This window comes from Phyllobates terribilis, unplaced genomic scaffold (assembly GCF_046119375.1).
Source record: "Phyllobates terribilis strain yellow unplaced genomic scaffold, ASM4611937v1 Scaffold_4__5_contigs__length_816908805, whole genome shotgun sequence".
NCBI classification, from domain to species: domain Eukaryota; kingdom Metazoa; phylum Chordata; class Amphibia; order Anura; family Dendrobatidae; genus Phyllobates; species Phyllobates terribilis.
The window spans coordinates 126,083,862-126,099,466 of NW_027362764.1; the positions used below are offsets into that span (position 1 = coordinate 126,083,862).

General features: G+C 45.6%; 1 protein-coding gene across 2 annotated transcripts in view; it reads left to right on the top strand.

Moving 5' to 3' along the window:
- WDR86 (WD repeat domain 86) overlaps nucleotides 1–15,605 on the top strand; it is a 99,841-nt gene that overhangs the window by 81,895 nt on the left and 2,341 nt on the right. For both annotated transcript variants that reach the window (XM_073677724.1, XM_073677725.1), the window contains exon 6: nucleotides 15,376–15,479. In XM_073677724.1, the coding sequence (XP_073533825.1) occupies nucleotides 15,376–15,479 (104 nt within the window). The remainder of the gene's footprint in view (nucleotides 1–15,375; nucleotides 15,480–15,605) is intronic.

A 15,605-nucleotide genomic window follows, 5' to 3' on the forward strand; every position in this document is an offset into this window, starting at 1 on the left:
GATTTCATCCCCCGTGAGGGCCATCTTCAGCTGGCGGAAGGACTCTTCTTCCAGCTTTTCCCATCTGAAGGGCGGCTTCTGGTTTTTGGCCTTCCTGGATTGGCCTATCAGGAGGTCCTGCATAGGAGCTGCCATTTTGGTGAAACCGGGAATGAATCTTCGGTAGTAGCCTACCAACCCGAGAAACTGCCGCACTTCCTTTATGCTGGAGGGTCTTGGCCAGTCTTTAATCACGGTGATCTTGACGGAGTGGCTCCCAACCCCGATAGCACTCACCACGTGTCCCAGGTACTGCACCTTTTGGTTTCAGCAGGTGACACTTGGATGGTTTCACCTTTAGGCCGTAGCTTGCCAGGACGTCAAACACTTCTGCCAGGTGTTTCAGATGGTCCTCGTAGGTTTTGGAATAGACGATGACATCGTCCAGGTATAACAGGACCGTCTCGAAATTCCGGTGTCCCAGACAGCATTCCATCAACCGCTGGAAGGTTCCTGGTGCGTTGCAGAGCCCGAACGGCATACAGTTGAATTCGCTGAGACCCATTGGGGTGGTGAATGCAGTCTTCTCCTTGTCTGCCTCTGCTACAGGAACCTGCCAGTACCCGCTAGTAAGATCCAAAGTGGAGAAGAAGTTAGCAGATTTTAATGCAGCTAAAGATTCTTCTATTCTAGGTAACGGGTACGCATCTTTGTGTGTGATACGGTTGACCTTTCTGTAGTCCACACACATTCTCATTGTGTTGTCCTTCTTTTTCACTAGAACTAGTGGAGCTGCCCAGGGGCTACAGCTGTCCCTGATTACCCCAGCCTCCTTCATGTCCCGCAACATCCCTTTTGCATGCTGATAGTGTGCAGGGGGTACAGGTCGGTATCTTTCCTTTATGGGCGGTAGTCTCCTGTGGGGATGTGATGTTCTACCCCCTTTACTCGCCCAAAGTCTAGAGGGTGTTTACTAAAGACTCTTTCGTACTCCTGAACCACCCGGTAGACTCCCTGTTTTTGGTGTGAGGGAGTGGAGTCAGTACCCAAATGCAGTTGCTGACACCAGTCCTCCATTTGTTTCTTAGAGCCGTTACCTTCCTCTGGTTGAGATGGAGGCAAGGGTTCCACGGCCCTTACAGAATTTTGGCTTATGGTGAACAATTTGGCTAGCGTGCCATACCGGGGCAGGTATGCTTCTCTCTCCCCGATATTTATGATGCGGACGGGCATCCTCCCATGGCGTACATCGACCACCCCCCGTGCTGTCAAAATGGTGGGCCTACTGTCTGAGTAGACGGGTTCTACCATTGCTTGGTAGTCTCTACCTCTTAGACCAATAGCTGCCCGGCACCAGATCATCATCTCACTTTTTGGGGGCATGGCAATAGGGAACGGGTCACACATTCTCACGCTACCTATCTCACCACCAGATAGTTCCACTTGTTGCCGCTTCATCAGTGCCCGGATCTCTTTTTGGAGCACGCGCTGCTGGCTGGAACTGGCGTTCTTGGCAACCTGCTGTAAAATGAGAATCACCTCTGCAAGACAATTTTCAATCACGTTAGTTCCCAAGGTTATTCTAGGGTGGCTCTCATGACGGTCTATGTCCACAATAATCAGTCCTTGTGCCGCCAGTTCGACTTTACCGACCTTAATGGTCACCTCCTTGAATCCCACCTGCGGCACGGGCTGACCATTGCTGGCGATGATACTCAGGTCGTCATCTGGGTAGCGGGTTATGTCCGAGTCATTCCAGTACCGCTTAAAGAGCACGCACGGGATGGTAGTCACCTGTGACCCAGTGTCTAGTAGGGCACTCATAGGAATGCCATCCAGTACCACAGGCAAGACCAGACGTCCCCCTACGTATTTATCACGCCAGTTCGATGGGCCTGATGATCTTATGCCTGGGGGTTGGCCCTCTACCCCAGGTTGTGCCCGTTTAAATGACAGTACCTTGCCATATGTCGGGGTTGATTGCAGCGGCGGCAGATGGGTTGTCCGTCCTCGTTGTATCTGTCGCTGGGTCTTCCTCTGGACGACGGGATCCTCCTCTGTCGGCGCCACGGGACGTCCTCCGGTCCGAATGCCAGCTGGATCTTCCCTGGAGGGGAAACCTGTAAAGACTGCACAGTTCTGGTTAGCGCGGCTACGCTTTTGGTTAACTCTTGGACCTGATGGTGCAGGTCTGTAGACAGGTTGTTATCCAAAGCCTGCGCACCAGCTCCTACAGACTCTGTAGACAAGGGCGCCGCCTCCTGGTGATAGGTAATAGCAGGACGCCAGTGGGTTACAGCGCTATCCGGTGCCGGTTCTCGGAGCACCCGGATGGCCCTGTCTTTGAACTTTGCAAAGTCTAAACCAGGGTTCTGCAAGGCCATTGCACGTAACTGGGTTCGGTGGGCATTGGACAGCAGACCCTCAATGAATTGCTCAGTTAACAGTTCATCTGCATTCCGTACACTGTCAGGGTCTGCCTGCTTAATGGCTCCCAGGGCCTCTTGCAAATTCAAAGCATAGTCTCTTATACTGTCTTGGGCCCGCTGCTTGCACCCATAGAATTTCATTTTGATCTCTGCTGAGGTGCGGGTATCAAAGGTGTCCCTCAGACGGGCTAAGATCTCCTTCACAGTCTTCTTGTCCCTGACTGACCAGGACTTTACTTCACGTTGGGCTGCCCCGGTTAGCTGGCCTACCAATATGCTCACTTTTTGTCCCTCTGTCAGGGGGTATACCTTAAACAGGCTGTACAGTCTCTCTTTAAAGTCGCTTAGGGTATGCGACTCCCCTGAGTACTGGGGCAGCCAGGCCGCTCCGGGGATATAGGGCATTGTAAATGGCATTACTGCGGCAGCGGCCGCGCTGGTGGTAGAGGGTCCCTCCGTATCCGTCATCTTCCTCCCCCCCCCTAGTTAAGTGTGGCCTACCTTCTGTTGTTTCTTCTCCGTAGGCCGCAGCTCCGCTGACGATCGTCAGGGTGGAGGACCTTGCGTCGCGCTATGGTGACGTCAGCTTCGCTCTCTCTCCCTTCCAGGACCTTGCGCAGCGTCGGTGCGTGGGGCGGAGCTTCGGGTCTCGCACGCTTTCGGTGTCCACGCCCCTCTTCTTCCCGCGCGGCGTCCCGAAGATGGCGTCCGATGGCGGGAAAACGACTGCGGATGGCGGGAAACGGCTCCGGATGGCGGGAACCTTCACCACGGCAGGTATGACAGTCTTTTGAAGGCACGCAGTACCCGGTGGTTGCGGGCACGAAATCCTGCTGACTACGCCAAAGCTGATTCGCCCCCTGGGCCTAGTGTGGACGTGTGTGGGATACCCGGAGCCGGGTCTCTGGGGGTTGTAGAATCCGTGGCGGTGACCCGGTCCCGTGGCTCAGGGTGGTCAGGCCGATGGCGGTATTTTGTGGGGGTTTTAGGTTAATTGTCCGACTACGCCACCCGTGGATTGCGGTCAGCGCGGACCGCCGCTGCAAGGCAGACTGCTGGGGCTGATGGTGTGTGCAGCTGAGGTAGTGTGACTCCCCACGGGAAGAGTGGAGCCCCAGGGCAGTGTAGTTGATGGAGAGGGTGATAGTGCACGGGAGTCCCAGCACTAGTAGTGCTGGTGCGGCGATGAAGCAGGAACGACTCAGTCTTTGCAGTGCAGTTCAGGGTCTTTACTGGTGATATTAAGGCAGACCCTCCCGGGAGTACTGGCTAACATAAGGGGCCTGGTCAGTCTGCGAGCAAACAGGAGTTCCCCTGGCCAGGTGGAGTTGTAGGCCTCCCCGTCTATCTGCACTCTTTCTGGCTACCTTGCTGTAAGCGGGTAGAAGTAGCCCACGTCCCTGAGTATACCGTGTGGTGCTCACCCGTATGGCTGGTGACTTGGGGCCTTCTGTTAGCCTCCGCTCCTGGATGGCGGTGCTGGTCCCTTCCTTGTGACTGAGCCTCCGGGCTTCTATGGCCAGAGGACCTGGAATCCCCTGCCGGCTGGTTTCTGCTCCTGGGTGAATATCAGTCCCCACAGCCTCAGACTCCGGTGTCCGGTTATCAGATTCTTCTGCCAGGGCGAGCTCTGCTTAGCTTCCAGCTCCTGGTCTTCAGCTACTGCTTTTACAGAGCTCCTGCTGTAACTCTCCCTGTGTCTGGAACGGTCTCCAGGCTCTGACTGAACTCACTAATCCCGCCCCAGACCCAGTTTATAAGGGCAGATTCCTCCCCTCCCAGGTCTGGGCAGGAAGTGTTGCATGCTTAAGGGCTCCTGACCAGAGAAACCTCCCACTTGCTCTCAGACGTAATATTTCTATTACTGTGGCAACCAGACCCCTGGGGTGCCACACGAGCACCACCAACTAATAGAATCGGTGTTGCCTGCTGTCCTCTGTGACACTTTCCACATGTCAATATCACTTTGCAGTCGCCAACAAAATGGCTCCGCACTGTGATCCTAAACTTCATCGTCCCTTATCTTTTTGCAAACGCCCAGAAGGGGAGGAGATGAGTGACGTCACACACATGTGAGCAGACCCCGCCGCAATTTACTGCAGTCGTAATGCAAGCCAGCTGAACACTAGGTTTACATGGCAAAATTCAGCAGCTGCTCCCCCTTGTGATTAAAAGTGGAAAATATAAAAACTTTTTAAATATTTTTTTCCCTATTTTACTCCATTTAAAAATAAATGATAATACATACATTTTTTCAATTGTTGGAAAAACATTTTTTATGGCATCTTCCCTTTAAATAGCTTGAAATTACACTCAAACTCAAGATCACACGAAGTTAAAATTAGAGGTGGAGTTCCAGTAGAGACTGAGGCCTAATTTAAAACTCTTGGGCCCCAATACAAAATCTCCAATAGGGACCCACCTACTATTTGTTATTTATAATACTGTATCTTCTTATGTGGCAGAAAGGAGCTTAGGCCCAGGGTCCAGCTGTTACTGCTACCTATCCTCTATACCAAGGGGGGCAATTCAATTTCCCAAGGGGCCACATGAGGGACTGCGACTCTTGCAGAGGGCAGCACCAACAGACCGCTCATTATTATTATTTTATATTTCTTTTCATCACTTCATGTTGAGCAGAATTAACTATATTGACTCACTGCGACAATGTATACATGTTATGATAGGGCGTATTGTAACCTGTATTCTTATCTGTAGCAGCTAAACAAAACCGTATAATTTACTGCTTATTATAAAGTTTATAACAAGCAGTAAATTATCCTGCTTCTGTTATTCAACCTTAAGTCTATTAAGTATGTATAGATGTACCTTGATCAACAGCTGCCCCACACACTGTATAACAGAGACCACATAATCCCCCACACCTAGTATGATGGACTCTGCAGATCCCCACACACAGTATAATGGACTCTAGAGCTCCCCATGCACAGTAATGATGTACCCCACAGCTCCCACACATAGTATTATAGACTCCACAGATCCCCGCACACAGTATGATGGACCCCAAACAAGGTATAATAAACCCCACAACCCTGTACACACAATACATTGGACCCAACAGCCCACACACACAGTATGATGGACTCCGCAGGTACACAAGCACACACACACTATAATGGACCCCACAGCTCCCCATACACAGTATCATGGACCACACAGCTCCCCAGCCACAGTATGATGGACCCCACACCTCCTCACACACAGTATGATGGACCCCACAGCTCCCCACACACAGTATGATGAACCCCACAGCTCCCCACACACAGTATGATGGACCTCACAGCTCCCCACACACAGTATGATGGACCTCACAGCTCCCCACACACAGTATGATGGACCTCACAGCTTCCCCACACACAGTATGATGGACCTCACAGCTTCCAACACACAGTATGATGGACCTCACAGCTTCCCACACACAGTATGATGGACCTCACAGCTTCCCACACACAGTATGATGGACCTCACAGCTTCCCACACACAGTATGATGGACCTCACAGCTTCCCACACACAGTATGATGGACCTCACAGCTTCCCACACACAGTATGATGGACCTCACAGCTTCCCACACACAGTATGATGGACCTCACAGCTTCCCACACACAGTATGATGGACCTCACAGCTTCCCACACACAGTATGATGGACCTCACAGCTTCCCACACACAGTATGATGGACCTCACAGCTTCCCACACACAGTATGATGGACCTCACAGCTTCCCACACACAGTATGATGGACCTCACAGCTTCCCACACACAGTATGATGGACCTCACAGCTTCCCACACACAGTATGATGGACCTCACAGCTTCCCCCACACAGTATGATGGACCTCACAGCTTCCCCCACACAGTATGATGGACCTCACAGCTTCCCCCACACAGTATGATGGACCTCACAGCTTCCCACACACAGTATGATGGACCTCACAGCTTCCCACACACAGTATGATGGACCTCACAGCTTCCCACACACAGTATGATGGACCTCACAGCTTCCCAACACACAGTATGATGGACCTCACAGCTTCCCACACACAGTATGATGGACCTCACAACTCCCAACACACAGTATGATAGATACCAAAGCTCCTCACACTCAGTATAATAAATCCCACAGCTCCTCACACAGTATAATTGACCCCACAGCCCCCAAACACAGTATGATGGATCTCAGTCACACCGCTGTCAAAGCATCTAGTTTGCATGGATGACGTTAGCCACACAGCTGCAAAAGTGTCAGTTGAGCAGAGAGCCAGTGCATGTACAGGTGCAGTGCTTTGCTGGCTGTGTGGATGAAGTTGAAGACATTATCCATGTTAATCATGAGTGAAAAGGTGGTGTTTCAAGATAGAGAAGGGTCGCCCGCCAAGCACTGTTTGAAGATGCCCACCAGACTGCTTGATGCCCATTAGAATATAAGCACAAGATAGCTTCAAACCTTTTTTTTTCTTTTATAATGTATGTGGAGCTACCAGAGTTATATACAGGGATAGCGAAGAATAGATTAATAGAATGCACGACAAAGTGGTACCGGCTTTTATAGGGAAAACTTGATGACAAGTTTCCAAAGTAAAAGAACATATTGTATACTATGAAACAGTGACTGTGGCGGTGCGCACAGGACATATGCACAGTGGAGTTTCAGTCTTGATTATCTGGACAGAACATTTGCTGCGTATTACTGTGTAAAGTGGTTGAGATTTGATGAAGTCCCATTCACACAATGCGGAGAAAATCTGCAGCATAAATTGACAGACACTTCAGATTTAAAGCATGTCAATTGCTGCTGTAAATGTTGCCAGGATTTCACCCTTTACATTGTAATCTGTGAAATTTCTACTATAAAATCCACAGCATTCTTTCGACACTTGTGGATTTTCAGTCCGTATGCACATAACCTAAGGCTCAATTTATGTTCTTAACATATTTGCTAACGTCCCAAGTATATGCCAGAGGGGTATTTTTCAACTTTAATGAATGGTAGAGTTTCCTGAATGTTTTAATGCAACTGTATATAAGCAAAAAAGTATATAGAGCAGTATACATTTTGTCATGTAATTGTGATCCGGAGCAGAATACAGGTGCATACATCAGTTTATACAGTCAAGCGGTCCCGAACATAATTAGTGTGCAGCCTTGTCATACTTACGTTTTATTCCAATATTATTATATGCATACCATTATCATTCCAGTTACTGCATATAATATCACTGCTCAATTCTTATTTTCTGCGGGCGGCACAGGTTGCTATGCCACTGTCATGTACACGGATGAATAACCAAACTACACGGCAGTTAATGAATATTATAAAATGACTGGGATTCACTGATCAGTGAGTTGGTTTTGCTTTGGCAACCAACCTGCTGGCCATCATCCTGATTTATATACTGTAGTGACTTTGTATTATGGAATCTCCAGAAAGGAAGTCCTTGCTGCAATAGAAAGACCCTATTAGAGCTTGGCTGGCTGGGCACTAGCATTAGTCCAGTCCTGCTTCATCTTTTATGAAAATGCCAAAATTAACTGCTTGTATTTCTAATTGGCGCAAAAGATAAAATGATAGGGCAAGGACCTCCAAGGTAGTTTTCTCAGAAATACTACCAATCCCGCGAGCCACACAGGAGCGCCAACGGGAGGTTAGGGAGGTGAATAAGTGGCTAAAGAGTTGGTGCAAGGCAGAAGGGTTTGGGTTCATGGAGAACTGGGCCGACTTCGCTGTCGGCTACAGGCTCTACCGTAGGGACGGGCTGCACCTCAATGGGGAGGGTGCAGCGGTGCTGGGGAAGAAGATGGCTAATAGGTTGGAGGAGTTTTTAAACTAGAGACGGGGGGGGGAACCAAGGAAATAGGTGGGATGTGAGCCAAGCAAGGGGGAAGGGGAGAAGTGAATATAATGAGGGTGGAGAGGGGGGTGGGGATAGTACAGTTAGATCGTTAGAGAAGAATAGGATGCTAAATAACCCCAAAGTTTTATCTTGCATGCTGACCAATGCAAGAAGCCTGACCAATAAGGCGGATGAGCTGCGGGCGCTTATATCGGAGGAGAGGTATGACATCGTAGGTATAACAGAGACTTGGCTAGACGATAGCTACGACTGGGCGGTAAATTTAACAGATTATAGTTTATTTAGAAGGGACCGGAAACAGGGGAAGGGCGGAGGAGTCTGCTTATATGTAAAGTCACGTCTAAAGCCCAGACAAAGGGAAGATATAGGAGAGAGAGAAGAGGGGGTCGAGTCCATGTGGGTAGAGATAGAGGGGGCAAAAAATAATAATAAAATATTACTGGGGGTCTGCTATAAGCCACCCAATATAACAGAGGAGAATGAGAAACTGCTATTAGGACAAATAGACAAAGTAGCAAAACATAATGAGGTGATTGTAATGGGGGACTTCAACTACCCGGATATTGACTGGGAAACAGAAACCTGTAGATCGCAGAAAGGAAAAAGGTTCTTGACAAATATCAAGGATAATTATCTCTCCCAACTAGTGCAGGAACCAACGAGAGGGAAGGCCGTGTTGGACTTAATATTGACTAATAGGCCTGATAGAATAACTGAGGTACAGATAGGGGGGCACCTAGGTAATAGCGATCATAATATTATCAATTTCAAAATGCCCTTCAGTAGGGTTATCAATAAGGGAACAACTAAAACATTAAACTTTAGGAGGGCGAAGTTTGATCAGCTGAAAGAAAACCTTCAACTTATAGACTGGGACAAAGTTCTTAATCAAAGGAATACGAATAGTAAATGGGAAACCTTCAAAAGAATTCTGAATACTCAGTGCGAGAGGTATATACCGTATGGGAATAAAAGGGCCAGAAACAAGAGGAAACCAATATGGTTGAATAAGAACGTAAAAGGGGCGTTAAATAGCAAAAAAGAGGCATTCAAGAGATTAAAACAGGAAAACAGCAAGGAGGCACTAATGTCTTACAAGGAAAAAACGAGAACCTGCAAAAAACAAATAAAAATAGCAAAGGAGGAAACAGAGAGACGTATTGCTAGGGAAAGTAGATCAAATCCCAAACTGTTCTTTACGTATATAAATAGTAAAAGGATTAAATCGAATAATATTGGACCGATAAAAAGTGATGAAGGCAAAATCATAGAGAAAGATGAGGATAAAGCTAATCTATTAAATAAATTTTTTTCGTCAACTTTCACAAAGGAAAAAGAACGAACAGGCGAAATGAGAAGTGACAAGCTTAATCCTCCACTAAGTATGACTAATCTAACCCAAGCTGGGGTACAGAAACGCCTCAGTAACCTTAAAATAAACAAATCACCAGGACCTGATGGCATACACCCACGGGTACTAAGGGAACTAAGTAATGTGATAGACAGACCGTTATATCTTATATTTAAGGACTCTGTTGAGACTGGGTCTGTACCACTTGATTGGCGAGAGGCGAATGTAGTGCCAATATTCAAAAAGGGAGCGAAAAGTAACACCGGAAACTATCGGCCGGTGAGTCTGACGTCCGTTGTGGGCAAAATTTTTGAAGGCTTTATTAATGAGGCAATCATGGAGCATCTTGATGCTAATAATCTATTAACTCCGAACCAACATGGATTCATGAGGAATCGCTCCTGCCAAACAAACCTGATTGACTTCTACGAGGAGGTTAGCTCTCGAGTAGATCAGGGGGAACCAGTGGATGTCGTGTATCTCGACTTCTCAAAAGCGTTCGATAGCGTGCCACATAATAGGTTGGTATACAAAATGAGAATGATGGGGCTGGGGGAAAATGTCTGCAAGTGGGTAGCTAACTGGCTAAAGGATAGAAGGCAGAGGGTGGTTATAAATGGAATATACTCAGATTGGGTAAGCGTCACTAGTGGGGTACCACAGGGGTCTGTACTAGGCCCAATGTTATTTAATATCTTTATTAACGACATAGTCAACGGGATAAATAGTAAAATATCAATATTTGCAGATGACACAAAGTTATGTAAAACAATTAATACAAAAGAGGATAGTGAAGACCTACAGAGGGATTTGGATAAGCTGGGTAGGTGGAGCATTAAATGGCAAATGAGGTTTAACGAGGAGAAATGTAAGGTCATACACATGGGAAGGAAAAATGGAAGTCACCAGTACTCACTGAATGGGAAATCATTGGGGAATTCAGAGATGGAGAAGGACTTGGGCATCTTGATTGATAGCAAACTAAATTGGAGTGCCCAAAGTCAGGCCGCTGCTGTAAGGGCAAACAGGGTAATGGGATGTATCAGAAGAGGTATAGCTGCAAAGGATGAGAACATTGTTCTTCCACTGTACAAAGCACTGGTCAGACCACACTTGGAATACTGTGCTCAGTTATGGGCCCCAATATATAGAAAGGATATAAATGAGCTTGAAAAGGTACAAAGGAGGGCAACAAAATTAATAAAGGGAATGGAGGGACTGCAATACCCAGAGAGGTTGGCAAAACTAGGACTATTCAGCCTGGAAAAGAGAAGGTTGAGGGGGGACATAATAAATGTGTACAAATATGTTAGGGGACAGTATAAAGACCTTGCCCGGGATTTGTTCAAAAGGACGGATATTACGGTAACAAGAGGGCATTCACTAAGACTGAAAGAAAAAAGGTTTCAGCACCAGCATAGGAAGGGGTTCTTTACGGTAAGAGCAGTGAGAATATGGAATTCACTGAGTGAGGAGACGGTAATGTCGGATTCACTAAACCAGTTCAAGCGGGGACTGGATGCTTTTCTAGATACCAGGCAGATTTCTGCATATACTTAAAAATAGAATAAAATAGTAGGTTGATACAGGGATTTATTCTGACTGCTGGTTTCAGAGTCGGGAGGGAATTTTTCCTCAGGTGAAGATTGGCTAAATCATTTGGGGTTTTTGCCCTCCTCTGGATCAACTTTAGCAATTACAGAACTAACAGGTCGAACTTGATGGACGCAAGTCTTTATTCGGCTTTACTAACTATGACCTATTGGAGAAGTTGAAGTTTACTTTTCGACATAAAATTGAATTTCATGTTGGTGAATCCGTCTGCAAATAGACGTCTCAGACGTTTGACCTAATAATGACACTTTGACAGGCTGCTGGCATGAGCATAATAGGGGCACATTTTAAATGGCCGTGTCCAGTTTAGCATCTGCATTAAAACAGATTTGTGAATGACGGATGGCACATGAGTGGCTTATGTTTGCAATCTGTTTTTTTTTTTTTTTTTTTTTTCTGTAAAGTTGAATGGCTGACTATGATCTAGAATAGGACATGCCATGAGTTTTTTATCGGGTTGGGTACACGAGTTCATGAAATCCGCTGTAGGGACTATAGCACAAAGTTGCACATGAAACCAATGACATTGGCAGTTTGTAGAGTAGTCTGGTATACAAGTGTTACGATACTAGTGTAGTATTGCTGGAAACCAGTGGCCGAAGGAACACGAGCAGAACAGCAAGCGGTAGTAGAAACTCTTGTAGTTAGCAAAAGGAGTAGAGGAAACACTCCGTAGATAGGTGAGGACAATCTAGGTAAGAATGTTCAGGAGCTTGGAGACTAGAAACTAGGCTAACAGCTAGACACAATACTCAAGGAATGAGTGAGAGATCCATGCGGCTTTAAGTAGGCCCAAACAGGAAAAAAGATGGATCCCACAGGTTCAGAATCTGCCATCTTAGTAAAGGCTAATTGCAGAACACAACAGCAGCCATCCGTGGTAAGGAGTGGGACTGAAGCAGAATTATTAAGGTGAACAATAACAGCCAGTAGTGGTGAAACTGTAGATAGACAACTGGAATTCTGACAAGTGATTTCTGCAAATTCAACACAAAATGCCACTTCTACTGACTAATGCAATCTCAGAATTATTTAACTCCTTTATGACAAGCGCCTTTTATACTTATTAAAACACAATCTGGCTGTTATGACTTGCTGCAAACGTGATGCATAGCCAGACACAAACTTCTTGCAGTGTTCCTGAGGAATCTTAGCCTATTCCACTTGGCCAATCACTCCTAGTTCACTAATATTCTTGGGTTTTCGTGCTGTAATTGTTTTCTTGAACTCCCCCAAAGTTTTTCTGTGGGGTTAAAGACAGGCGACTATGATGTCCAGTCCAGAATCTTCCAGGACTTCTTCTGAAACCCATCATTGGAAGACATTGGGGTATGCTTGGGTTTATTGTGCTGTTGGAAGATCCAACTACACCCAACCTTCAGTTTCTACACAGAAGGAATCCCTCAAAGTATGGTTTCCTGATTAAATACACTACCATTCAAAAGTTTGGGGTCACCCAGACAATTTTGTGTTTTCCATGAAAACTCATACTTTTATTTATCAAATGAGTTGCAAAATGAATAGAAAATATAGTTCAGACATTGACAAGGTTACAAATAATCATTTTAATTTGAAAGAATAATTTTCTCCTTCAAGCTTTGCTTTCATCAAAGAATGCTCCCTTTTCAGCAATTACACCATTGCAGACCTTTGGCATTCTAGCTGTTAATTTGCTGAGGTAATCTTGAGAAATTTCCCCCCATGCTTCCTGAAGCCCCTCCCACAAGTTGGACTGGCTTGATGGGCACTTTTTGCGTACCAAACTCTCAAGCTGCTCCCACAACAGCTCAATGGGGTTGAGATCTGGTGACTGTGCTGACAACTCCATGACAGATAAAAAACCAGCTGCCTGCTTCTTCTCTAAATAGTTCATGCATAATTTGGAGATGTGCATTGGGTCATTGTCCTGTTGTAGGATGAAATTGGCTCCAATCAAGCGCTGTCCACAGGGTATGGCATGGCCTTGCAAAATGGAGTGATAGCCTTCCTTATTCAAAATCCCATTTACCTTGTACAAGTCTCCCACTTTACCAGCACCAATGCAACCCCAGACCATCACATTACCTCCACCATGCTTGACAGATGGCATCAGGCACTCTTTCAGCATCTTTTCAGTTGTTCTGCGTCTCACAAATGTTCTTCTGTGTGATCCAAAAACCTCAAACTTTGATTCGTCTGTCCATAAAACTTTTTTCCAATCTTCCTCTCTCCAATGTCTGTGTTCTTTTGCCCATATTAATCTTTTCCTTTTATTAGCCAGTCTCAGATATGGCTTTATCTGAAGGCCAGCATCCCAGAGTCGCCTCTTCACTGTAGACGTTGACACTGGCATTTGGCTTGTACTATTTAATAAAGCTGTCAGTTGAGGAGCTGTGAGGCGTCGATTTCTCAAACTAGAGACTCTAATGTACTTGTCTTGTTGCTCAGTTGTGCAGCGGGGCCTCCCACTTCTCTTTCTACTCTGGTTAGAGTCTGTTTGTACTCTCCTCTGAAGGGAGTAGTACACACCGTCGTAGGAAATCTTCAGTTTCTTGGCAATTTCTCGCATGGAATAGCCTTCATTTCTAAGAACAAGAATAGACTGTTGAGTTTCACATGAAAGTTCTCTTTTTCTGGCCATTTTGAGAGTTTCATAGAACAAACAAATGTAATGCTCCAGATTCTAAACTAGCTCAAAGGAAGGTCAATTTTATAGCTTCTCAAATCAGCCAAACAGTTTTCAGCTGGGCTAACATACTTGTGCAAGGGTTTTCTAGGGTTTTCTAAACATCCATTAGCCTTCTTACACAGTTAGCAAACACAATGTACCATTAAAACACTGGAGTGGTGGTTGTTGGAAATGGGCCTCTATACACCTATGTAGATATTGCAATAAAAACAAGACGTTTGCAGCTAGAATAGTCATTTACCACATTAACAATGTATAGAGTGTATTTCTGATACATTTAATGTTAGCTTCATTGAAAAAAAATTTGCTTTTCTTTCAAAAATAATGAAATTTCTAAATGACCCCAAACTTTTGAACTCTGCCTTTCATACTCTGCAGGTTTCAAGTGCCAGAGGCAGTGAAGCAGCCATAGAGCATCACCGAGCCACCACCACACTTCACATTGGGTTGATCCTCCTCTTCATTAGAGCTGTATTTTTTTTTTTTTTTTACACCAGCCACAGGCAGGGTGGTCTTTTCAGAGTGTGTGTGTGTTTCATTGCTTCCAGGACAGAATCCTCAAAGCTTTGTAGTTTTTTTTTTACAGGAACCGACTTTTCTTGTGTTTTTAGGTCAGAAATGTCAGTCTTGTAGCTTGGGCATTGAGACCTTCAGCATTTAGTATGCTCCTTTTACTGTGCCAACTGAAACCGCAGTGTCTATGGCCAACAAATCTTACTGCAGATCTTTAGCAGTCACATGAGGGTTTTGGACCACGTGCCTTTTAAGGAATCTGGTGGCACAAGTGAAAGCCTTCTCTTTCTGCCATGTCCAGGGAGTGTAGTCAGTGTTCCTTTAACTTTGAACTCGCGAACTATGTTTCCAACTGTATCCCTAGAAAAATTCATTGCCTTTGCTCTCTTTTCCTATAATTTTTCTTGTTTGTGCAAGGGAATGATCTCTTCTTCTAACTTTTTGGACCATTTCTTTGACAGCCCAAGAATACTAGTACACTGGAGTTGATTGCCCACGAGGAATGGGCTTAGATCCTCCAGAAATGCTCCCAAAAGCTGGTGTCTGGCTACGTATCATGTTTGCAGCAGGTCATTATAGCCAAAGGCTGTTGTACTAAGTACTAAAGAGGCTTATTATGAAGGTATTGAATAATTCTGAGACTGCAGTACAGGAAAAATATTTCTTAGTATTATTATTTTTTCAAGACTGCTTAATCATTAAGTGTCATTTTGTGTTGAATTTGTTATGAGTTGTGTTGAGCCATTTAAATTGTTTGTTTCATTGTTTTATTGCGGACAGGTGAATGTTTGTACTTTTTTCTAATAACTTCATTTGTATTGGGGGTTGAATAATTTTGATGACAACTGAATATGAGGTGGCCCGTATGCTACAGCTCTGCTTTGCCACAAACTTCTTTTGCGGAAATTGCCATTGGTGAACATGTTGTTTTCTCTGTTCTCTCTTTCAGTGTTTACAGGAAGCGGCGATGCTTGTGCCAGGGCCTTTAATACAAAGTCAGGAACCCTGCAGCAAGTCTTCCAAGGACATACTTTTATCATTAACTGTATTCAGGTGTGTTATGAAGTCCCCCTATGTGTATCCAGTGCAGTAGCCATTATAGCATGCATGCTTTGCATTCCCCGGCTCGGGGAGGCTGCTCTCAATCAGTGTCAAGACTTAGTAGTTCTTCCAGCAATA